General features: G+C 39.4%; 1 protein-coding gene across 1 annotated transcript in view; it reads right to left on the bottom strand.

Annotated features, from left to right (window-relative positions):
* Nucleotides 1-304: 304 nt before the first annotated feature.
* Nucleotides 305-25074, bottom strand: part of LOC106090942 (proton-coupled amino acid transporter-like protein CG1139) — a 56175-nt gene continuing 31405 nt past the window's right edge. Inside the window, exons 3-9 of the mRNA XM_059360696.1 lie at nucleotides 10520-10768; nucleotides 10256-10442; nucleotides 9747-10182; nucleotides 1804-1993; nucleotides 1558-1733; nucleotides 1329-1484; nucleotides 305-1135 (exon numbers count right to left, since the gene is read on the bottom strand). Of these exons, the coding sequence (XP_059216679.1) occupies nucleotides 1044-1135; nucleotides 1329-1484; nucleotides 1558-1733; nucleotides 1804-1993; nucleotides 9747-10182; nucleotides 10256-10442; nucleotides 10520-10686 (1404 nt within the window). The 5' untranslated portion in view covers nucleotides 10687-10768 and the 3' untranslated portion in view covers nucleotides 305-1043. The remainder of the gene's footprint in view (nucleotides 1136-1328; nucleotides 1485-1557; nucleotides 1734-1803; nucleotides 1994-9746; nucleotides 10183-10255; nucleotides 10443-10519; nucleotides 10769-25074) is intronic.

Consider the following 25074-nt stretch of genomic DNA (forward strand, 5'->3'; position numbering starts at 1 on the left):
GACATAGCATAGAGATAAATGTACAATGAGGATTCCCTAACAAAAAAGGGCTACGTAATTTCCATATCAATGACAGTTTTATAACAACATGATTTGACCCCAATTAAGAAGTAATTAAGAAGTAATAAAGAAGTAATAAAGAAGTAATAAAGAAGTAATTAAGAAGTAATTAACTCTCCATGCATAATTAATGTGAATTTAAACAGTCCAACTTATCCTACTGAAAAGTTTGTTCCATATGAAGTAAAAGAAGGCGCAACGGATCGGCCCTGGTCCAGCTAGCACTTTAATAAAACACATTCACTATTTAAATAAATATTTTATTTGTTCTCGAGCTTAACAAGGTTCTACAGAAATGGGAAGAAATAATTCTATTCACTGGTATATATTGAATGTTTATTTGAAGAATTGAATTCCTAGGCTACTGGTTAGTTTATCAGAATTTATGAACTTAACCTAGAGGCAATCATTTATGTTCATGCAACTTCTGTGAAGAGTTTGATGAATTTTTCTATTCGTTTTTGGGATGTGTTTGTTTTTGGGATCGTATATCTTTCATGTGTTTATAATATCATATGGGGGGGTACATAAAGGGACCTTAAAAATAACGGGACTATAATTTATGTCATGAAAATTGGTTTTATTTCACATTTCATGAATTGTTAATCATCTTAATACATTTACATACATACATACAGGTATTCGGTATCACAACTACTTTTCATATTTGTAGGTATTTTGGGTAGGTAGTTAGGTACAATACTCTCTTTTTTTAAATATCACAAAGTCGTATTAGAAAAATGTTTGGATTAGTTTCAATTTATAATTATTGTTATAAACTCTTAAAATGGCATTCACTTTTTATTTTATAAATTTATTTAACAACGACAATGACGTACAGTTTAGGTCCCAGCTATGTTTTGATAATAAATAAATTAGACTATGCTAAAGCTTAACTCTGTATTATTGTTTGACAGTGGAATGTTTTAATGATGTACTCTATACTGTTATGGAACTGCTTGACATGTGTTGTATGGACTTATTTAGTCTGAAAATGTGGCAATAATTTCCGCCAGTGATGTGTATGTACCGATTACTAAACCGAGTATGCCAACTATAATCAAGACAGAATTGCCTGTAATAAAATGAAATAAAAACATGTTTAGAGAATAATAAATATTAAGCTAATATAAGTGAGATAGGTGGTATTTGGTATTCAGTCTACTGTTTCATCTGTTGACGCCTTCATTTTGTCGCTTTCCTTTACTATTTTTGTTTAGTTTTCCACCCATTCAGCGGTTAATGGTTGAATATTTCTTCATACTTACTAAAAATTAACCAAACTTTAGCTGTCCCATGGGTATTGTACCAATGTGTGCAGATTTGTATAAGAGCAGGGAAGGCCAAACCCAAAGCGGACAAGCACAGGGCACCAAACAATGAGATGAATAGCTCCAAATTTGGTATGGCAACAGCCAATAAGACTGTAATTTACAATTATTTAAAAAAAAATGATGCTCTTCGAAAAGTTTCACATTAAATCATTGCGATACTTACATGTCACCAGAACCAAGCAGGTGCGCACCACATATTCCCAAAATAATTTCGAACGTTGTGGCCCCAATTTGCGTCCCACATAATCATTCCAGGTGATATCAATGGCCACATAGCAAGCCAAGCTATGAGTGATGAAAATGGCAAATGCCAACATTCCCTTGACACTTTGTGCCAATCTGTTGGGTTGGAAGCAAATGTTGTGAATACACATTTTTTTGTCTTAAAAAAGGTGTCTGGAAAACTTACACTTCTTTTGCTGGTAAATTCAATGTTATAGATCCTTCAATTTCATCGCCATAATTCAAGTAGCCAAATAGACCCATGCCCACATACAAGAAAACAATCAGAATCATAGACAGATTAAGGACGCCGCAGGATCCTCCGAATTTTTTGGGAGTTTTCATTTCATTCTCCAAAGGTAGAATGACACCAATGGCTGCAAAAAGATTATTTTTTTTTAAATAAAAATATTGTAAAATTAATTTTTAACCAAAAACAAGTGTAAGCTTGTTAAGTTCAGCAGGGCCGAATCTTATATACCCTCCCTCAAGGATCACATTTGTCAAGTTCTTTGCGTGGTTTCCCATTATAAACAGAAACTATTGTGAATTAGGTTAGGTTGTAAAGAGGGTGCGGATGTTTAACCAATACTCAACTGCTACGCAAGCAGGCAAAAACTTCGTGTGCCAATGTGCTTAGGCGCGAAAATTTTCTTTACGAACAGCCTCTGAGTACTACGGTTCTTGCTTCTACACGGGGAAGTAAGAGCTTTTAGTCGTTCGTAAGAAGAGTAAAGGGTAGTTCTTCATCTATTCCAACTTTTGTTAAGGATGAGCAAACGTTTACTGACCCGGTTGATAAGCAGAAACTAGGTTAGGTTAGGTTGAAAAGAGGGTGCGGATGTTTAACCAATACTGAACTGCTGCGCAAGCAGGCAAGATCTTCGTGTGGCAATGTGCTTAGGCGCGAAAATTTTCTTTACGAACAGCGTCTGCGTACTAAGGTTCTTGCTTCTACACGAGGAAGTATGAGCTTATTGTCGTTCAAACGTTCCCTGACTCGGTTGATAAGGCTAACCTGTTGGCTGATATATTTGCAGGGAACTCTTCCCTGCCGAATAGCAATCAACCACTCCCCTCAATCGAAAATGTATCTGGCGTCATGCCCCAAATATTTTTTCAAACTCTAACTCAACGAGTTTGTGTTCTTGAGAATCTAGACGTAAATAAATGCCCGAGCCCCGATGGCATATCAACACTTGTCTTACGCAAGTTTTCTTCGACGCTCGCTCGTCCATTAGGCAACCTTTTCAACCTAGCCTACCGTGCGGGAGTCTTAATTTCAGCCCGATATTCTCATGGTGTCCGATCTAGGGGTGTTTTCAAGGGTTAGGTGGTCCCCCAGACTCTTGGGCCTGAAAACAATATCCACCACATCGTGCTCTTTTCTCAAATGTTCCAAATTTTGCCCATGAACATTCCACTAAGGAACAGGGGCGGGAAAACTTCTCACATATCAACGAGTGCAGTCCGATTCAAGTTTAAGCTCAATGGTTAAGGACCTCCTTTTTATAGCCGAGTCCGAACGGCGTGCCTTGTTAAGGATGATCAAACGTTCACTGACCCTGTTGATAAAGCTAACCTGTTGGCTGATATATTTGCAGGGAACTCTTCCCTGCCGGATAGGAATCAACCACTCCCCTCAATCGGAAATGTATCTGGCGTCATGCCCCAAATATTTTATCAAACTCGTGGAGTTAAAAGGGTTCTTGAGAATGTCTAAATTCCCGGGCTCGGATGGCATATCAACACTTGTCTTACGCAGGTGTTCTTCGACGCTCGCTCGTCCATTACGCAACCTTACATACCGTGCGGCAGTCTTTCTGGTGCGTTGAAAGGTTGCGAACGTTCAGCCAATACCCAAGAAGGGTGAGGCAAACAACCCTGCGAATTATCGGCCAACTGCTATATGCTCCGCTCTCTCCAAGGTAATGGAGACCATGGTTAATCACCATCTTGTGAGGTATTTAGAGGCTAAGGGCCTTCTTAGCGACCAGCAGTATGGGGTCCTCAGAAATCGCTCTGCGGGCGATCTCATGGCACTTCAGTCGGAACTTTGAAGTCGCTCAATCTACCAGTTTGGTGAGAGTAATGTTGTGGCTCTGGATATCCCCAAGGCATTTGATAGGGTCTGGCACGGTGCACTACTATCAAAGTTTGTCGCATTTGGTGTCGGTAATGGCTTCGTTCGCTTTTATTTCGAGCTTTCTCAGAGATCGCCTTATTCGAGTCGATATAGATGGGTTCTCATTTAATGAGCATAAATTGACCGCTGGTGTTCTTTCTCCTTCTCTTTTTATACCCTCCACCATAGGATGGGGGTATACTAATTTCGTCATTCTGTTTGTAACAACCGACCTTGGGTCTTGACTTCTTGAGCTTTTAGAAGGCGGAATTCTTATCCGATTTGACTGAAATTTTGCACACAGTGTTTTGATATCACTTCTAACAACTGTGCGTGGTATGGTTTAAATCGGTCCATAACCTGATATAGCTGCTATATAAACCGGTCTTGGGTCTTGACTTCTTAAGCCTCTAGAGGGCGCAATTCCTATCCGATTTGACTGTAATTTTGCAGGTGGTGCTTTGGTATCACTTCCAACATTTATGCGAAGTATGGTCCAAATTGGTCCATACCCTGATATAGCTGCCATATAAACCGATCTGGGATCGTGAGTTCTTGAGCCTCTAGAGAGCGCAATTCTCTTCCGATTTGGCACAGATTTTGCACAACGGCTTCTCCCATGGCCTTCAACATACGTGTGCAATATGGTCTGAATCGATCTATAGCTTGACACAGCTCCCATATAAACCGATCTCCCGATTTTGCTTCTTGAGCCCCGAATCGGACTATAACTTGATATAGCTCCACCTCCTCCTCCGTCCATATTCATTATTCTTTGTTTGCCTAAAAAGAGATACTGCGCAAAGTACTCGATAGATGCGATCCATAGTGGAGGGTATATAAGATTCGGCCTGGCCAAACTTAGCACGCTCTTATTTGTTTTTATTTTCATCAACGATTTGTTGGGTCAAACATCGAATCCAATCTTCTCATTTGCGGATGACAGCAATCTCTGTCATTCGTACTCATTCGACCATAGGCCGAGTCTTCGAGAAATTGAGGACAAGAGGCGGGTTATGGACCATACACTCTACCAGAATTTGCTGGCCATTTCTGAGTGGGGTTGAATGAATCGAGTAGATTTTAATGCACGGAAGACTCAGTGCTACCTGTTGTCACACAAAAGATACACTGACCCATTACGACCATCTATCAACGGTATAAATGTTCAGCAATCGGAAGCTCTTGATGATCCGGGCAGGAAAATACAAAGTGATGTTCGTTGGGCTTAGGAAGTGTCAAAAGAAGCATTCTGAGGCTACTGGACCGTGTACAGAGGAGAGCGATGGCATTGATTGGGGACAGTAAAGCATCCAAGTCTATTACCTCCCTTATACATCGTCGCAATATGGGTTGTATGGCGCTGTTCTATCGGTACTTGTATGTGATATCCGTCTTCTTATTCCTGATGTAAGGATGTATGTCAGCGATACTAGACATTACAGGAACTCACACCCGTTTGCAATTGATTGGCCAGCGGACCGCACAATGCATTATAAGGAGAATTCTTACTTTGCTTGAACCGTTCGTATGTGGAATCGACTTTCGGCTAATGTTTTTCCCATCCACTTTGACATCCAAAGATTTAAGACAAATGTCAATAAGCACTACATCCCTTTCCCCCCTCCAATTTCAAATTTCCTCTCGCCAACGCAATGCACTGCATGTATAGGGGACATCCCCTGCGTTTTGGATGTTAGAAATAAAAAAAAACACATGCCACTTTGGACATACATCTTAGCCAGTAATCGGCTTGTTGTTCGCTCTAAATACTTAAACAAAAGCAACCTTGAAAAAAATCTAAGTTAGAAATTCCGTGCTACTTACAAAATCCTTCATTGTTTTCCATCCCACGCCCCTAAGTTGGTTTATGTCTGGTATTGTGTCCCCACCTAAGTGCCGGTATCTGTTAGACGCGAAAGCCGGGCAATGACAAAGGAAATGCTCCAACGTCTCATCATCTTCCTCGCATGCCCTACACATGCTATCACTTGCCGCACCGATTTTACATAAGTGAGCTCGTAGTCCTATGTGTCCTGTTATGATACCAAAAGCTATACTGAACTCCTACTTCCTTTCAGTAATGGTCTTGTCCTCTCACGATCTGGATCCCCCCATAATATTTTTACCGTCCCACCGACCGTTTCGTTGTTCCACAGAGTTGCATACGCATTCGTCGCCCACGCCCTTAACTCGGACTGCGTCGACCCGAGAGGCTTCGGGTTAACCAAGTTTCTTGACGGCCGTCCTTTGCCCTTCACCGCCAAATCGTCTGCCCTTTCGTTCCCCCTTCCATCGTTATGGCCCGGTACCCAAACGATGTGGACGATGTTATTCTCAGAGAAGGCGTTAATCTTCTTACACTGACCTCCTCCTTACTTCCTTTCAGTAATAGCCTCGTCTTCTCACGATTTGGATCCCCCATAGGATTTTCGTCGTCCTACCGACCGTTTCGCCATTCCACAGGGTTGCATGCGCATTCGTCGCCCACGCCCTTAACTCGAACTGCGTCGACCCGAGAGGTTTCGGGTTAACCAAGTTTCTTGACAGTCGTCCTCTGGCCTTCACCGCCAAATCGTCTGCCCTTTTGTTCCCCCTTACTCCGTTATGGCCCGGTAGCCAAACGATGCGGATTTTGCCATTCTCAAAGAAGGCGTTAATCTTCTTCTTACGCTGCAAGACTATTCCCGACCATACCGTCCTGGTTGTTATTGCCCTTATGGCAATTTTACTGTCCCTAAAGATGTTCACACTCGACGTCCTTGCGTTAGCACCGCTCCACCTCACGCATTCCGCGATCGCCCGGATCTCCGCCTGCAGGACCGTATTATGGTCAGTTAGTCTGAAACAGATCTCAGTCCCTGGGTTCTCAATGTGGACTCTCAGGCCCACTCTGTCCTCTAGCTTTGAACCATCCATGTAACATGATCTTGCAGATGGCAATACTAGGGTTCCGTCAATCCAAGACTGTGCCGCTGACAGCTGTGCTTCGCACTCCACTTCAAGGTCCATCTCAGGAATCCGATCGGAAACCTCTTCCCTTCCTTCCAGGTTTCCTATTGTCGGCTCGATTATACCGCGTTGGTATAAACTGCTCCCATTCTAAATCCATTCTCCCATTGCCTTAAGTCTCATAGTCGCAGTGGCTGCCTCCCACTTAATCTGTATGTCAATGGGTCTGATATCTAGAATAGTCTCCAGTGCCCTAGTGGGCGTGATCCTCATCGCTCCGCCTATGCCAAGACAGCATGTTCTCTGAACCTGTTGTATGGTCCTCATGGTGCACTTTTTCAACATAGCAGTTCACCAAACTACTGAGGCGTAAGTATTGGTGTAATCACGCTCCTGTAGAGCCAGTGGACTCGATCGTCGGATTCAGACCCCATTTCGAGCCTACCGTCCCGTCTACATTGTGTCTAACATCTGTGAGCCTTCTCAGCACGCTTCTGAATGTGACACTTCCAATTTAGTTTACTGTCCAAGATCACACCTAAGTATTTGACCTTGTCAGATATCGATTATTGAGGAAACGTGGTGCGTCATATTGGCTTACCTTCATCTTCCTCGTGAACAGGCATATTTCAGTCTTCTCTGCAAGACCTTTTCGACCCTTCTGCATAGCTGGTTCGGATCCTTACCCCTTAGAAGTATTGTGACATCGTCTGAGTAGCAGACGGGTTCAAATCCCTGCTCAGCCAGAATTCGTAATAGGTCATTTATGGTGGTCTCTCTTAGCAGTGGCGATAAAATCCCCCCCGTGGCCACTTCTCCCTTATATTTATGTCATGGGACACACAATTTATCCACCTATTCCTTAGCATATGGCTTATGCAGTCTCTAAGGACCGGGTGCACCCGGTACTGGCCTAAGCATTGGATCAGTATGTCGGCCCGCACATTGTTAAAAGCCTCCTCGATGTCAATGCATACCATCAGGGTGTAAGTTTTGGCATCGAAGGATTCTTCTTTTTTATGCACAACCTCGTGCAGGTCAGTCTTCACTGACCTTCCCTTGACATAAGCGTGCTGTTTGTATTCGAGCAGTTTGCCGGATGTTCTACACTTTTGTGCCCTTAGGAGCCTTAATTTTCATCCGATTTGGCTGAAATTTGGAACAATGACTTGTCTTATGACTTTCAACATCCATGCAAATTATGATCCGAAATTGGTCTATAAACAGATATAGCCCCCTTATATACCGATCCCCGGATTTGACTTCTTGAGCCCTTAGAAGCCTAAATTTGCATCCGATTTGGCTGAAATTTGGAACATTGACTTGTGTTATGACTTTCAACATCCATGTCAAGTATGAACCGAATCGGTCTATAAACAGATATAGCCCCCTTATAGACCGATCCCCGGATTTGACTTCTTGAGCCTTGAGAAGCCTCAATTTTCATCCGATTTGGCTGAAATGTGGAATTAAGACTTGTGTTATGACTTTCAACATCCATGCAAAGTATGAACCGAATCGGTCTATAAAAAGATATATCCCCCATATAAACCGATCCCCCGATTGGACTTCTTAAGCCCTTAGAAGCCTCAATTTTCATCCGATTTGGCTGAAATTTGGAACAAAGGCTTGTGTTATGACTTTAAACATCCATGCCAAGTATGATCCGAATCGGTCTATAAACAGATATAGCCCTCTTATATATCGATCCCCGGATTTGACTTCTTGAGCCTTTAGAAGCCTCAATTTTCATCCGATTTGGCTGAAATGTGGAACAAAGACTTGTTTTATGACTTTAAACACCCATGCCAAGCATGATCCGAATCGGTCTATAAACAGATATAGCCCCCTTATATACCGATCCCCGGATTTGACTTCTTGAGCCTTTAGAAGCCTCAATTTTCAACCGATTTGGCTGAAATGTGGAATAAAGACTTGTGTTATGACTTTAAACATCCATGCCCAGTTTGATCCGAATCGGTCTATAAACAGACATAGCCCCCTTATATACCGATCCTCGGATTATACTTCTTGAGCCCCCAGAAGCCTCAATTTTCGTCCGATTTGGCTGAAATGTGGAAGAAAGACTTGTGTTATGACTTTAAACATCCATGCCAAGTATGATCCGATTCGGTCTATAAACAGATATAGCCCCTATATAAAACGGTCAGCCGATTTGACTTTTTGACCCCCTAGAAACCTTAATTTATATCCGATTTGGCTGATATTTGGAACAAAGACTTGAGTTACGACTTCCAATATCCATCCCAAGTTTGACCCGAATCGGTCTATAAGAAGATATAGCCCCCATATATACCGATCCCCCCATTTGACTTCTTGAGTCCCTAGAAGCCTCAATTTTCATCCGATTTGGATGACTTTAAACATCCATGCCAAATATGATCCGAATGGGTCTATAAGCAGATATAGCCGCCATATTAACCGATCCCCCGATTTGACTTCTTGAGCCCCTAGAAACTTAAATTTTCATCCGATTTGGCTGAAATGTGGAACAAAGACTTGAGTTATGACTTTCAATATCAGTGCCAAGTTTTATGCGAATCGGTCCAATAACATATATAGCCCCCATATAAACGGTTCCCCGGATTTGACTTCTTCACCCCTATGAAGCCTAAATTTTCACCCGATTTGGCAGAAATTTGGCCCAAACCCCTTTCTTATGACTTACAACATCCATACCAAGTTTTATACGAATCGGTCAATATGTTGATATAGTCCCCCCTAAATAGCGGTATCGCGATATGACTTCTTGAGACCAAAATAATTCAAATAGAAACTCAGTTTATAAGGGTACATTTTTAGCTAATCCATGGTGGTGGGTACCCAACATTCGGTCCGGCCGAACTTGGCACGCGTTTACTTATTTATTGTATTATAACTTTTAACAGCCTTACTAAGTACGGTCCATAACCTACCTAAATTGATTCAAATAACTAGTCCCATGCGATCCATGATGGAGGGTACATAAGATTCGGCCTGGTCGAACTTAACTCCCTTTTACTTGTTTAACCTATGATTGTATTTCAACTTACCTTCCAATGCAAATAGAACGGTGCCAAAGAACAATGGGAATCCACTCACTGGGGCGAAGGCTTCCTTGCCCTCCGTCGTTATGGGTTCACGGAAAAGATAATAACAAATTATGCCAAAGGACACCATAGTTATGGCATTAGCCAAAGTGGAGAATGGGGCCAAATATTTCAGATTTCGAACATAGTTGATGAGAATGAGGGGCATGAGTATGATCAGCATACAAATGCGTACATCAATGGGGGATTCCAGATAGTAATCGGCTACCGATTTGATATTGGAGGAGACAAATACCACATACACACAACATGTGCCCAATTGGTAAATCAGCAGGAACGTGTTGACCAAATCGCCAATGTATGGGGCGAATCTGTGGAAGAAGGTGGGACCTTCTAACAAAGCTTCTTCCGCTACTTTGGGGTAGGTCATACTAGGAGTCTATGACAGAAAAGAAAAAAGTACATTTTTTTGTTTTTTTTTTCAAACAACAAGCGATTGAGGGGTAGCCTACCTTTCGACGTTTACACAATTCATATTCGGCCTTGACCAGCTGATGAATGCAATATGTGCAGATGGCTCCTATCACAATTGTACCAATGCTTCCTGAAATATAGCCAGCATTTTTGAAGGCATTTGGCATGGCCAATATGCCAGTTCCCAATGACCCTTTCAAGAAATGAAACATGGTTTCGGAATTTCTGCATTTTGATAAGGACAAATTTTAAATGTTTACAAAGTTTGTTTTTTTTTTTTTTGATATATTTAAAAAACTTACGTTGTGGGATGCTCCACCTCGCGATGCTTATAGGGATCATAGCTATCCTGATTCGCTGCTATGACCGACTTATCACCCTTTTCCGCTAACTCCAATGAATATTTCTTTGATGCTTTATCTGTGGCATCTGGAACATATGCCGGATTTGTTTGACCATTTTTAGTCATTCTAACGAGACGAATTCAGCAAACTGCCACAGGCCTATGGGTAGGGTAAAACACGTCAAGACACTTGATGGCAATATTTGTTCTGCAATAGAAAAAATTGAAAACAAAATTCAAATATATGTGGTAACGTAATGATAAATGATGTATGTACTCATGTACATAGTTTCTTTGTCATAGCATAGCAAACAAATTCAACAATTAAAATATTTTAAGATCTTTTTGGTATTTTAAAATAGCACAATTGTAAATAAAGCCAACGAAATATAAATATTAGGCAAAAGCTACAGCCATATGTATCACCCACATGGCACAGTGGCTGCGGCATATGGAACAAATATATTACCTAATTGGGATTGTAAATGAAATGCTTGTGACTTTGAATATCAGCAAGATTAAGTTGTATACCCTCCATCATAGGATGCGGGTATACTAACTACGTCATTTCGTTTGTAACTCATCGAAGTAGTGAACAGAGACCCAACAAAGTACATACATACTATTGGTCGTCTTGAAATTCTAAGCCGATTTATCCATGCACATCCGACGGTCCGTCCGTCTGTATGCCTGTCTGCTTGTCAAAAGCACACTAAATTTTCATCGAGTAAAGCTAGCATTTGAAATTTTCCAAAAACACTTCTTACTAAATCGGAGGCCACCGTAGCGCAGAGGTTATCAAGTCCGCCTATTACGCTGAATGCCTGGGTTCGAATACTGGCAAGAACTTGAGAGAAAATTGTCAGCGGTGGTTATCCCCTCCTAATGCTGGCAACATTTGTGAGGTAATATGCCATGTAAAACTTCTCCCCAAAGAGGTATCGCACTGCGGTACGCCGTTCGGGCTCGTCTGTAAAAAGGAGGACCCTTATTATTGAGCTTAAAATTTGATTTGAACAGCGCTGAGTGATATGTGAAAAGTTTGCCCCGGTTCCTTCGTGCAATTATCATTGGCAAATTTGCTTATTCACCCGTATAAGGTGTTCATTCGTATACCCATCACCATGGGATGGGGGTATACTAATCTAGTCATTCCGTTTGTAACACCTCGAAGTATTTGTCTCGATGCTCCGTGTTGATCTAGCCATGTCCGTCCCTCCGTCTGGCGTGTAGAGCTAGCCGCTTTAAAATTTCCACAGATACTTAATATTGATGTAGGTCGTTGGGTCTTGCAAATGGGCTACATCGGTTCAGACTTAGATATGGCTCCCATATAAAACCGATCTCCTGATTTGAGTTTTTGAGCCCCTGTCCGATTTGGCTGAAATTTGGCATGCGGTGTTCTGTTATGACATCCAACAACTGTGCCAGGTACGGTCCAAATCGGTCTTTAACCTGATATAGCTCCCATTTCAACCGATCTCCCGATTTGAGCCCTTACAAGCCGCAATTTTTGTCCGATTTGGCTGAAATTGAGCATGTGGTGTTCTGTTATGACTTCAAACAACTCTGCCTAGTACGGTCCAAATTGGTCTATAACCTGATAGCCGATCTTCCGATTTGACCTCTTGAGTCCTTACAAGCCGCAATTTTTGTCCGATTTGGCTGAAATTTTGCTTGCGGTGTCCTATTACGAATTCCAACAAATGTGTTAAATATGGTCCAGATCAGTTTATAACCTGATATAGCTCCCATGTGAAGCGGTCTCTAGATCATCCTTGTTCAGTTCCTAGAAGCTTTTATTTTTGCTGATTTGACAGAAGTTTGGTATATGGAATAAAATTATATCATTCAACTAGTTTTTATACCCTACACCACTACTGAGGTACAGGGTATTATAACTTGCGCATTTGCATTGGTTTGTAACACCCAAAAAGGAAGAGAGATAGACCCATTGATATACCGATCGACCCTGAATCACTTTCTGTCCGTCTGTCTGTATGTCCGACTGTCTGTCCATATTAATTTGTATACAAACTACAGGTCGCAATTTTCATCCGATCGTCTTCAAATTTGGTATGGGCAAGTTTTTCGGTCTAGAGACGAAGCCTATTGAAGTTGGAAAAAATCGGTTCAGATTTGGATATAGCTCCCATATATATGTTCGTCCGATTTGCAGTAATACAGCAATACAATGGTCATTTGTTAACCGATTCTCACGAAATTTGGCCAGAGAGATTTTCTTATGACTCTCGATATTACTGGTGAATTTTATATAAATCGGTTCAGATTTGGATATAGCTCCCATATATATGTTCGTCCGATTTGCAGTAATACAGCAATAAAATAGTCATTTGTTAACAGATTCTCTCGAAATTTGACAGGAAGGATTTTCTTATGACTCTCGATATTAATATGGAATTTTATAGAAATCGGTTCAGATTTGGATATAGCTCCCATATATATGTTCGTCCGATTCGCAGTAATACAGCAATAAAATGATCATTTGTTAACAGATTCTCTCGAAATTTGACAGGATGGATTTTCTTATGACTCTCAATATTACTGGTGAATTTTATAGAAATCGGTTCAGATTTGGATATAGCTTCCATATATATGTTCGTCCGATTTGCAGTAATACAGCAATAAAATGGTCATTTGTTAACCGATTCTCTCGAAATTTGGCCGGAGAGATTTTCTTATGACTCTTGATATTACTGGGGATTTTTATATTAATCGGTTCAGATTTGGACATAGCTCCCATATATATGTTCGTCCGATTTGCAGTAATACAGCAATAAAATGGTCATTTGTTAGCCGATTCTCTCGAAATTTGGCAGGAAGGATTTTCTAATGACTCTCGATATTACTGGTGAATTTTATAGAAATCGGTTCAGATTTAGATATAGCTCTCATATATATATATATACGTCGCCCGATTTTCACTCCTAGACCCACTGCAAGCGCATTTATTGACCAATCTTCCCAAAATTTTGTACAACGCTTTCCTCGACGACTTCCACAACATCCATTAAGTTTGATTGAACTCGGTTCAGATTTGGATATAGCTCTCATCTATATGTTCGTCACATTTTGGGTAATTTTTTGTCATTTGTTTGCCGCAGTTATTAAATTTTGAACATGTTTGCTTTGCTCGAAATTTGATACAGTAATTTTAATAACCTATCTGAATACATACGCCAAGATCCATCAAAGTTGGTTCAGAATGAGATATAGCCACCATTTTGTACTTATATATGTGTACACCCTTTTGTACACCTTTGGTAGGTGTAGGGTATTATAAAGTAGGTTACTATAAAGCCTTTCCTTACTTTTTTTTTGCAGAATTCATGGTGGTTCGGCTCGACCGAACTTAGCACGCTTTTACTTATTTGCACTCATTTGCATGAAATTCAGTACCGATGGTGTTATTACTTATCTAAACACCTCTGCAAAAGGCCCTCAAAACCGATTCAGATTTAAATATAGTGTCCATATAATGATACCCTCTAATTTACACTTTTAATGTAGGTGGAGAAAAATGCATCAAAATCAAATAATCATCGCTAATTTGATTGTTAAGTTTTGATTTTGATGGAAACTTCTGTAGAGATTTGTTCTCTTTATAGTTGTTTTGGGATATAATTTTTCCTCAAAATTTTTTCGTAATTGGATTTTTTCCAATTTCTACAGCATGTGTCTTGCGATATGTTTTCATGTGTTGTACTAATATTTTGCTCATTTCTTTAGCCGTTATATGTGAAATTAAAATTTACTAAAATGCACTTAGTCAATGCATTGCATCTAAAGAATGTATTCAAAAAAAATTCAAGAGCGTATATGACAGGGCGATTGAATGAAAGGGCAAACTATACAGAAAAAAATAAAAATTCGTCAGGGCCCAGCCGGGATTTGAACCTGGCCACACGGAGCAACAACGAGAGCCATTGCCGTTGCCTACATCGTTCGAAGCCATCAATACAACTTCCAACAGGTGCACAGAATCATGTGTATACCATGGGAGTAGTGTAATTCTTTAGACAACAAATCTTCCATTACACGAAACACCCCAATTCCTAAAACAACACTAAGTCTGGCATAATTACTGACTATGTCAATGTGGAGCTTAAATGGTATTGGGGGGTAGAGCAACAATTGATACCCATTTTCGGGACCTTTCCCAAAATACGCATTCGATATCCAAATGTAGGACCATGTATTTAGGGCATCACCCCTTCCCCAAAGGGTTAACATTTTTCGACCATGCCAATATGTGGCTCAAATGAAAGGTCTTTGAGATTAGAAAACGAATTTGATAACCTATTTTGGGGCCATGTGTTTGGGGGACGCCGCATCCTGTAAACTCTTCTTAAGCCAATGGCAATATGGGGTAAATGGTATTTTAGAGAAGATCACAATGCTGATATTTTTTCAGGGCCAATTATCTGGGGGACCACCTCTCGCCCCAAAACACCAATAAATCAGACATCATGAGAATATCGGTCTGAAATGAAGTATTTTAAGAGTGGAGTACACCTTATCCAAACTTAAATTCGTAGACCAATAAAGATCATATGGGATTCAGACAAAGGCACTCATATTCTTAAACTGTTGGTCAAGTTAGCATGGTATTTCACTGAAAGATCTTTAATTGTCGAAAATAAATATTCCAAGGAAACTTTTGTTCCATATAAAGTAAAAGAAGACGCAGCGGAGCGGACCCGGGTCAGCTAGTACCTTATAAAGGCGGAAATCAATATTTGATAAGTGGTCCCAGTAGAACTAAAACTTATTCCAGTATTACTAAAATTTGTATCACACCTTTACTACAAAGCTCTTATGTTTTAAAATGGGTTGCCCAAAAAGTAATTGCGGATTTGCGGATAAAAGAAAGTAAATGCATTTTTAATAAAACTTAGAATGAACTTTAATCAAATATACTTTTTTAAACTTTTTTTCTAAAGCAAGCTAAAAGTAACAGCTGATAACAGACAGAAGAAAGAATGCAATTACAGAGTCACAAGCTGTGAAAAAATTTGTCAACGCCGACTATATGAAAAATCCGCAATTACTTTTTGGGCAACCCAACAATTATTTAGGCTCTCAGATGAGATTACTATTTATAACCACCATTGAAGGATGTTTGATTCAATAGGCCCTGTGACTGGCCCCTTTTAAACTTCTGATTATTTTTCACATAGTTCTTTTCACTTCGTATGCAAATGCATGTCACGTGCGTGTGGGTGGTGAAGGGAGTGAAATATGGTAATGCTGATCTCATGGCACATGGCTGAGCAGTTGTTTCTCACATACATATGTTGGGTAGAATGCCGAGTTGAATGGCTTTTAAAGTGGCTATAATTGTTGTTGTTGTTGATAAAGCAAACACAACAATTTTGGCAGAGAATAGAGAAAATTACATTACCCAGTAGCCTCTTGGCCTACTTATGTTAAATAAACCTATACGAAGTTGGCAAAAATTGTCTGTTGGCTCGTAGCTGCACGGCTGACTTTGACATTTACGTTAGGGAGCTATCGTAGCGAAGAGAACGATCAATGTCAATGGCATTAAGCTGCTAGAGTTTTGTTTCGACACAGGGCTATATAAAATGTGATTACAACTAAACGAAGAAAGTGATTCAAAATTCTATGACTTCAGTGGTACAAGATGTGAAATAATTTTAGAGATAAGAAAGATTGTGAACTATTTGAAGGAAATCTATCAACTGCTAACCTTTGGAATGTAATACAAGACACAAGATCTATCTTTTCTTCTTTTCTGTAGAAAAAAATGAGTTATTGCCTTTTTCCAAGAGCTAGATGTACTAGGTGTTTATCTAAAACCTTAGACTTGGCACAATTAAGAGCATTCCTCATCTAATTCCGCTTTTCAAAAAGTCATAACTAATTTGTAAACCGCTGGCGTCAGTTTTACTTAAACACTATAATTTATTAGATTCTTCAGTGAAACAAATTATGAGTCTATTTGTGAGAAATTTGAATACATGTGTGCATGCATCAATATGGCATATACTTATATCGGCCAATTACTTAATTGTTGGCATGGGGATTGCATCGCGTGTTTGTCTCTTTTCCGAAAACTAACAATTTCACTCCGACTAACAGATGTGCGATAAAAACAAACGATGATTTTATTTAGGAAGTAAATGATTATGAATAGACCAATAAGCACAAATTAAGCGTTAAGACGAATACTTGCCTAAATCACGATCTGAAAAGAAAAACTATTTACTTTTATACCATATCATTTGCAATAAAATTATTGCACTAGTCATCACATTAGATGCAGTAATCAACATGCAACAACAAATTTTTAAAGCACACTAGACAACGGCTATAAGAAAGTTCAAAAAATTCAAATGTTTTATACCCTCCACCATAGAATGGGTGGTATACTAATTTTGTCATTCTGTTGGGAACCAGTGTTGCCGTTAATAACTGAACAAATTGCCGCGGTAGCTCAAAATTATCTCACTTTTTGTCGATTCTGCACAGAAAAAATAACTCTGTGAGAAAATCAACTACCGAATTTGTATGGAAAACTTTAAATTCTCAACAAATTGTGAGCATTGAATTGAAGACTATATGTTGAAGTAGGTTTGCAGAGACTTGACAGACAATATAATTGAAATTTGTGGATTTTGAACACATCGTTTTGTTGGGTTAGTTGTTAATATGCGTGTAGCACACAGGACTCCCATGCCCTTAAGTAGTTGCAAACCCATGTTCGAATCCCCCGGCCGGTCAAAGAAAATGTTTTTTTTTATACCCACCACCGAAGGATGGGGGTATATTCATTTTGTCATTCCATTTGCAACACATCGAAATATCCATTTCCGACCCTACAAAGTATCAGCGTAAAAATCTAAGACGATCTAGCCATGCCCGTCCGTCCATCCGTCTGTCGAAATCACTCTACAGTCTTTAAAAATAAAGATATTAAGCTGAAACTTTGCACAGATTCTTTTTTTTTTGTCCATAAGCAGGTTAAGTTCGAAGATGGGCTATATCGGACTATATCTTGATATAGTCCCCATATAGACCGATCTCTCGATATAAGGTCTTGCGCCCATAAAAAGCGCATTTATTATCCGATTTTGCCAAAATTGGGACAGTGAGTTGTGTTGGGCCACTCGACATCCTTCTTCAATTTGGCTCAGATCGGTCCAGATTTGGATATAGCTGTCATATAGACCGATCCGCCGATTTAGGGTCTTAGGCCCATAAAAGGTACATTTATTATCCGATTTTGCTGAAATTTGGGATAGTGAATTAAGTTAAGCTCCTCGATATACTTCCATAATTTGACCGATCTCTCGATTTAAGGCTTTGGGCCTAAAAAGGTGCATTTATAGTCCGATGTCGCCGAAAGTTGTGACAATGAAATACGTTAAGCCCCTCGACATCCTTCTTCAATTTGGGCCAGATCGGTCCAGATTTGAATATAGCTGCCATATAGACCAATCTTTTGATTTAAGGTTTTGGGCCCACAAAAGGCGCATTTATTGTCCGAAGTCGCCGAAATTTGAGGCAGTGAGTTGTGTTAAGCTTTAAGATCGGTTCAGATTTGGATATAGGTACCATATAGACCTATCTGCCGATTTAAGGTTATGGGGCCACAAAGGGCGCATTTATCGTCCGATTTCGGCGAAATTTGGGACAGCGAGTTGTGTAAGGCGCTTCGACATTTTTCTGAAGCTTGGCCCAGATCGGTCCAGATTTGAATGTAGCCGATCTGTATAGACCGATCTCTCGATTTAAGGTTTTGGGCCCATAAAAGGCGTATTAATTATCCGAATTTGCTGAAATTTGGGACAGTGAGTTGTATTAGGCCCTTCGACATCCTTCTTCAATTTGGCTTAGATCGGTCCAGATTTGGATATAGCTGTCATATACACCGATCCGCCGAATTAAGGTCTAAGGCCCATAAAAGCTACATTTATTATCCGATTTTTCTGAAATTCGGGACAGTGAGTTGTGTTAGGACCTTCGATGTCCTTCTTCAATTTGGCTTCGATCGGTCCAGATTTGAATGTAGCTGTCATATAGACCGATCTCTCGATTTAAGGTTTTGGGCCCATAAATGGCGCATTTATTGTTCGATGTTGCCGAAATTTGGGACAGTGAGTTGTGTTAGGCCCTTCAAAGTCCTTCTTCAATTTGGCTTAGATCGGTTCAGATTTGGATATAGCTGTCATATAGACCGATCCGCCGAATTAAGGTCTTAGGCCCATAAAAGCTACATTTATTATCCGATTTTTCTGAAATTTGGGACAGTGAGTCGACATACTTCTGCAATATGGCACAGATCGGTTCAGATTTGGATATAGCAGCCCTATGGACCGATCTCTCGATTTAAGGCTTTGGGGCCATAAAAAGCGCATTTATTGTCCGATGTCGTCATCCAGCTTCAATTTGGCCCAGATCAGTCCAGATTTGAATATAGCTGATATATAGACCGATCTCTCGATTTAAGGTTTTAGGCTCATAAAAGGCACCTTTATTGGCCGATTCTGGCGAAATTTAGGACAGCGAGTTGTGAAGGCTCTTCGACATTTTTCTGAAGCAGCTATAACCAAATCTGGTCTATATCCAAATCTGAACCAATCAGGGCCAAATTGAAAAAAAAATCGACTGGCCTATCACAACTCACTGTCTTAAATTTCAGAAAAATCGGATAATAAATGTAGCTTTTATGGGTCTAAGACCTTAAATTGGCGGATTGGTCTATATGACAGCTATATGCAAATCTGGACCGATCTAAGCCAAATTAAAGAATGACGTCGAAGGGCCTAACACAATTCACTGTCCCAAATTTCGGCGACATCTAACAATAAATGCGTCTTTTATGGGCCCAAGACCTTAAATCGGGAGATGGTCTATATGGCAGCTATAACCAAATCTGAACTGATCGGGGCCAAATTGAAGAAAAATGTCGAGTGGCCAAATAAAACTCACTGTCCCAAATTTTGGCAAAATCGGGTAATAAATGTGGCTTCTATAGGGCTAAGACCCTAAATCGGCGGATTGGTCTATATGGGGGATAAAGACCGATATAGCTCATCCGCGAACTTAACCTGTTTATGAACAAAAAAAGAATTTGTGCAAAGTTTCAGCTCTATATCTCGCATTTTTAAAGACTGTGGCGTGATTTCTACAGACAGAAGGACGGACATGGCTAGATGGTTTTAGATTTTTACGACGATCAAGAATATGGGTAATTCGATGTGTTGCAAACGGAATGACAAAATGAATATACCCCTTATCCTTTGGTGGTGGTTATAAAAACATAATTCAGCTTCTTACACAGAACTCTGGTGCCGTATCAAATGTTGTTTTCAAATTCTTTTCATAATTCATTGTGGGTTTTAAGGTGTCTGTAACATGTCTTGTGCATATCCAAGGTAAACCATGATTTTTTGTTTTAAAACGCATATCAAGAACTAGTTTTACCATAAACATTGCTCTGATACGGTTGGATTTTAAACAATCTAACAATTTAAGATTGTAAATCGTTTTTTGTCTAACTTTCAGGCAAAGTCCATAAAAGAACATTGAACTTTATATATGGACAATGTCAGAATTTCAGCAAAGCAAGTTTGCTTTGAGCAATATAAAAATTTTTTGCTACTGCATTCAATAACCGATTATGATTGCAATCATCAAGTTGCAATGCTTTAATTGCTTTAATAAATGATTTATTGCCGTTAAAGAGACGAAAATCTATCAAACAAATGGTGAAAATTTGAATTTTTATGGTTGTGCATCACGGTAACTTTGTTTAATATGTCAGTGTTTTGTCATTGGAGGGAATCTTAAGCATATCACTAAATGAACTTTTATTACTTGCTTGTAATCTTTAGCTTGTCTCTTCAGTATTCAATATCTAATTACACCTTTCAAATGTAATTGTTTCATCTCTGATACCAGGGCTTGTATATATTGGGTTGCCCAAAAAGTAATTGCGGATTTTTCATATAGTCGGCGTTGACAAATTTTTTCACAGCTTGTGACTCTGTAATTGCATTCTTTCTTCTGTCAGTTATCAGCTGTTACTTTTAGCGTGCTTTAGAAAAAAAGTGTAAAAAAAGTATATTTGATTAAAGTTCATTCTAAGTTTTATTAAAAATGCATTCACTTTCTTTTAAAAAATCCGCAATTACTTTTTGGGCAACCCAATAGTTGTACCACTATTAGTGCTCATTTTAAACTCGCCGTTAACAAAAAAGAAAACAGTCAACATATCTTGGTCATCATGTTGTTAATCCATTCTGAGTATTTTTGATTTATAGGTCAGGGTCAACATAATGTTAACAAAAAGCGTTTACAATGATTGTAATGTCTCTTGAGAAGAATTTTAAGTGAGAACGTGCCATAAGATTTTTTGAAGTATGTGTATTTTTATCAGGTTTTAACGGTGGGTTGTTTACATAATAAGATAACAAGATTTGTAGGTTCCATAAGAATTTAACGAAACAATAATGAAGGCCACCGTAGCGCAGAGTTAAACATGTTCGCCTATGAAGCTGAACGCTTGCATGGGAATCCTAACGACACCATTGGAAAACAATTTTCAGCGGTTGTTTTCCCCTCTTAATGCTGGCGATATTTGAGATGTACTATGCCATACATACAAGCCATGCTAAAACTTCTCCCCGAAGAGGTATCGCACTGCGGAACGCCGTTTAAACTCGGCTATAAAAAGGAGGTCCCTTATCATTGAGCTTAAACTTGCATCGGGCAGCACTCATTGATATGTAAGAAGTTTGCCTCTGTTCCTTAGTAAAATGTTCATGGGTATTCCAAAACTATGTAGTCTGGTCAAGACTTGAAGGGGTCTGCCTACCGCTTTGTTGTCATTGGCTAAAACAGACGTCCCAGTCATTGTGTCCGTCATGAAAGGTCACTGTCTAATCGGAAGACATGCTGACAGGCTGAAGGTTGCCAGCAACGACTTTTGCAGAAGCTGTGAGTACATCGAAGAAGAAGAGACTATAGAACACCTTCTGTGTGTGTGTCCCGCACTAGCAGTTAGAAGGAGTTTCATTTTAGGGTCTTTTTCTTATAGAACTTGTCTGACTTAGCTGATGTGGGCATTCGCAAGTTTGTGGGCTTTTTAATGAGACCTGGATGATTCAACGGTAGGAAGTAGAAGGCATCTTCTCAATAGACTGTCACTTAAACCTAACCTAACTCAACCTATTATTAATAGCAAATCTGCAAATGCCTTGTGGATTTTGCGGGATAGATGCACTTCCCGATATACCGAATCTTACAAAAGGATGGGGGTATATTCATTTTGTCAATCCGTTTGCAACACATCGCAGTATCCATTTCCAACCCTATAAAGTAGTTATATTCTTAATCAGCGTATCGATATAAGACTTTCTAGACATGTCCGTCCGTCTGTCTGTCTGTTTTTCTGTTAAAATCACGCTAAAGCCTTTAAAAATAGAGATATAGAGCTGAAACTTTGCACACATTCTTTTTTTTCCATAAGCAGGTTAAGTTCGAAGATGGGCTATATGGGACTATATCTTGATATAGCCCCCATATAGACCGATCCGCCTATTTAGGGTCTTAGGCCAATAAAAGCCACATTTATTATCAGATTTTGCTAAAATGTGGGACAATGAGTTGTGTTAGACCCTTTGACATCCTTCGTCAATTTGGCCCAGATCGGTTCAGATTTGGATATAGCTCCCATATAGACCGATCCTCCGATTTAGGGTCTTAGGCCCATAAAAGCCACATTTATTATCAGATTTTGCTGAAATTTGGGACAGGGAGTTGTGTTAGGCCCTTCGACATCTTTCGTTAATTTAGCCCGGATCGGTCCAGATTTGGTTATAGCTGTCAATAGACCGATCCCTCGATTTAAGGTTTTGGGTCCATAATAGGCGCATTTATTGTCCGATGTCGCCGAAATTTGGGACAGAGAGTTAAGTTAAATCCCTTGACATAATTCTGCAATATAACACAGATCGGTCCAGAATTGGATATAGCTGCCATATAGACCGATCCCTCGATTTAAGGGTTTGGACCCATAAAAGGCGCATTTATTGTCCGATGTCGCCGAAATTTGGGACAGAGAGTTAAGTTAAGCCCCTCCACATATTTCTGCAATTTGGTCTAGATCGATCAAGATTTGCATATAGCTGCCATATAGACCGATATCTCGATTTAAAGTCTTGGTTCCAAAAAAGGAGCATTTAAAATCCGTTTTCACTGAAATTTGACACAGTGACTTATGTTCGACATCCGTGTCGTATATGGTTGAGATCGGTTTATTTTTAGATATAGCTACAAAAAAGACCAATATTTTGTTATACACAATTGAACAATGACTTGTTCTTATTAGTATTTGGTCCAAATCGGAACATATTTCGACATAACTGCTGTGGGTCATAAGGTATGAAATTTTCACCAGAATTTGATGAAAGATGGTTTACATATATACCCGAGGTGGGGGTATCAAAAGTTCGGCCTGGTCGAACTTAACGCCTTTTTACTTGTTAGTATTTAAAGCGCACAACAAGCCGAATACTGGCTTAGGTGTATGCCTATAGTGGCATGGGGCGGATTAATATCCGCACCCCCTTTTCAACCTAACCTAAACTATTCGGGATTTCAGCTAGTTTTTCTTTATTTAAAGATTAATATAAGGTCATGCATATTGTTTTAATTTTAAAATAAATTGTGCTTGTTGAAAATGATGCCAAGTTGAATTTAAAGTTGTTGCATAATTGAAACTAAATATTTTACCAATTATAAGCAGATCTCAGTTAGTAATATAAACTCTTTCATGTTGTTATCATGTTATGATTCACATTTACATTAAAAACCTTACAATTTCGCACAATTCCATTTATTTTTTGCTATATTCGTTATGCTATAAATAAAACAAAAAACTACTTATGGGAGTTGTTGTTTTCGCACATTTAAATACCAACTTTGGAATGGATAATGTTACCATACAATGTATGTGTCATAGAAAATCTTGTTTTTGTTTATACCTGGCAGCCATTTGGGTGTTGCTCTAATGATTTTTGTCATTGGACTTACTAGAATATTTGGCCTTATGGTGAAATTTTTATAGTTTGCACTTTCCGAGTTTACCATCCGCACTCGAACGAGTTGCTCAATATACTGTCTACTTTTTGCTCAGATAAAACAAAAAAAGGAAAAGCGTGCTAAATTCCGCCGGTGCGACTCTTGGGAACCCAAACAAACTAAATTTAGTTGAAGGGCATAATTTTATTGTACATAGCAAACTTCTGCAAACCAGCAAAAATAAAAGCTTCTCGGGACCGAACAAAGATTATCGAGAGACCTATATTAGGTTATAGACTGATTTGGATCATTGTTGTTGGAAGTCTCAACTGAACACCGCATGCAAAATTTCAGCCAAGGCGGATAAAGATTACGGCATGTTAAGACTCAAGAAGTCTAATCAACAGTTTACATGAGAGCTATACTAGGTTATAAACCGATTTGGAGTTTACTCAGTACAGCTCGTGAAAGTCATAACAGAACCCTACATGCAAAATTTCAGCTAAATCGGACAAAAATTGCGGCTTGTATGGCAGCTATATCAAATTATAGGCCGATTTGAATTTTTCTTGGCACAGTTGTTGGTCAGTCATAACAGACCACTATCTGCAAAATCGGACAAAAATTGTGTCTCCCAGGGGCTCAAGAAGTCAAATCGTGAGATTGGTTTTCATGGGAGCATATCAGGTTATATACCGATTGGGACCGTACTTGGCACAGTTGTTGGAAATCATAACGAAAAATTTTAGCAAATCGGACAAAACTTTTGGCTTCCAGGGGCTCAAGAAGTCAAACCGGGAGATCGGTTTATATGGGAGCTATATCCAAATCTGAACCGATATGGCCTATTTTCAATCCCGAACGACCTACATAAATAGTAAATATCTGTGTAAAATTTCAAGCGGCTGGCTATGCCTTCGACAGCTATCGTGATTTTAACAGTCGAGACGATTAAGAATATATTGGGTTGCCCAAAAACTAATTGCGGATTTTTTAAAAGAAAGTAAATGCATTTTTAATAAAATTTAGAATGAACTTTAATCAAATATTCTTTTTTTACACTTTTTTTCTAAAGTAAGCTAAAAGTAACAGCTGATAACTGACAGAAGAAAGAATGCAATTACAGAGTCACAAGCTGTGAAAAAATTTGTCAACGCCGACTATATGAAAAATCCGCAATTACTTTTTGGGCAACCCAATATATACTTTATAAGGTCTTAGACGAATAGTTCGAGGCGTTACAAACGGAATGACTAGATTTGTATACCCCCATCCTATGGTGGTGGGTTTAAAAAGAGTACAATATCCGTAAATAATAATAAAAACAAGTAAGAGTGTGCGAATTTCGGCCCGGCCGAATCTTATATACCCTTCACCATGGATCGGATTTGTCGAATTGTATGCGCGGTATCTCTTTTTAGGCAAACACATAATATTGAA

Source organism: Stomoxys calcitrans, chromosome 1, assembly GCF_963082655.1.
Source record: "Stomoxys calcitrans chromosome 1, idStoCalc2.1, whole genome shotgun sequence".
In the NCBI taxonomy this organism is placed as follows: domain Eukaryota; kingdom Metazoa; phylum Arthropoda; class Insecta; order Diptera; family Muscidae; genus Stomoxys; species Stomoxys calcitrans.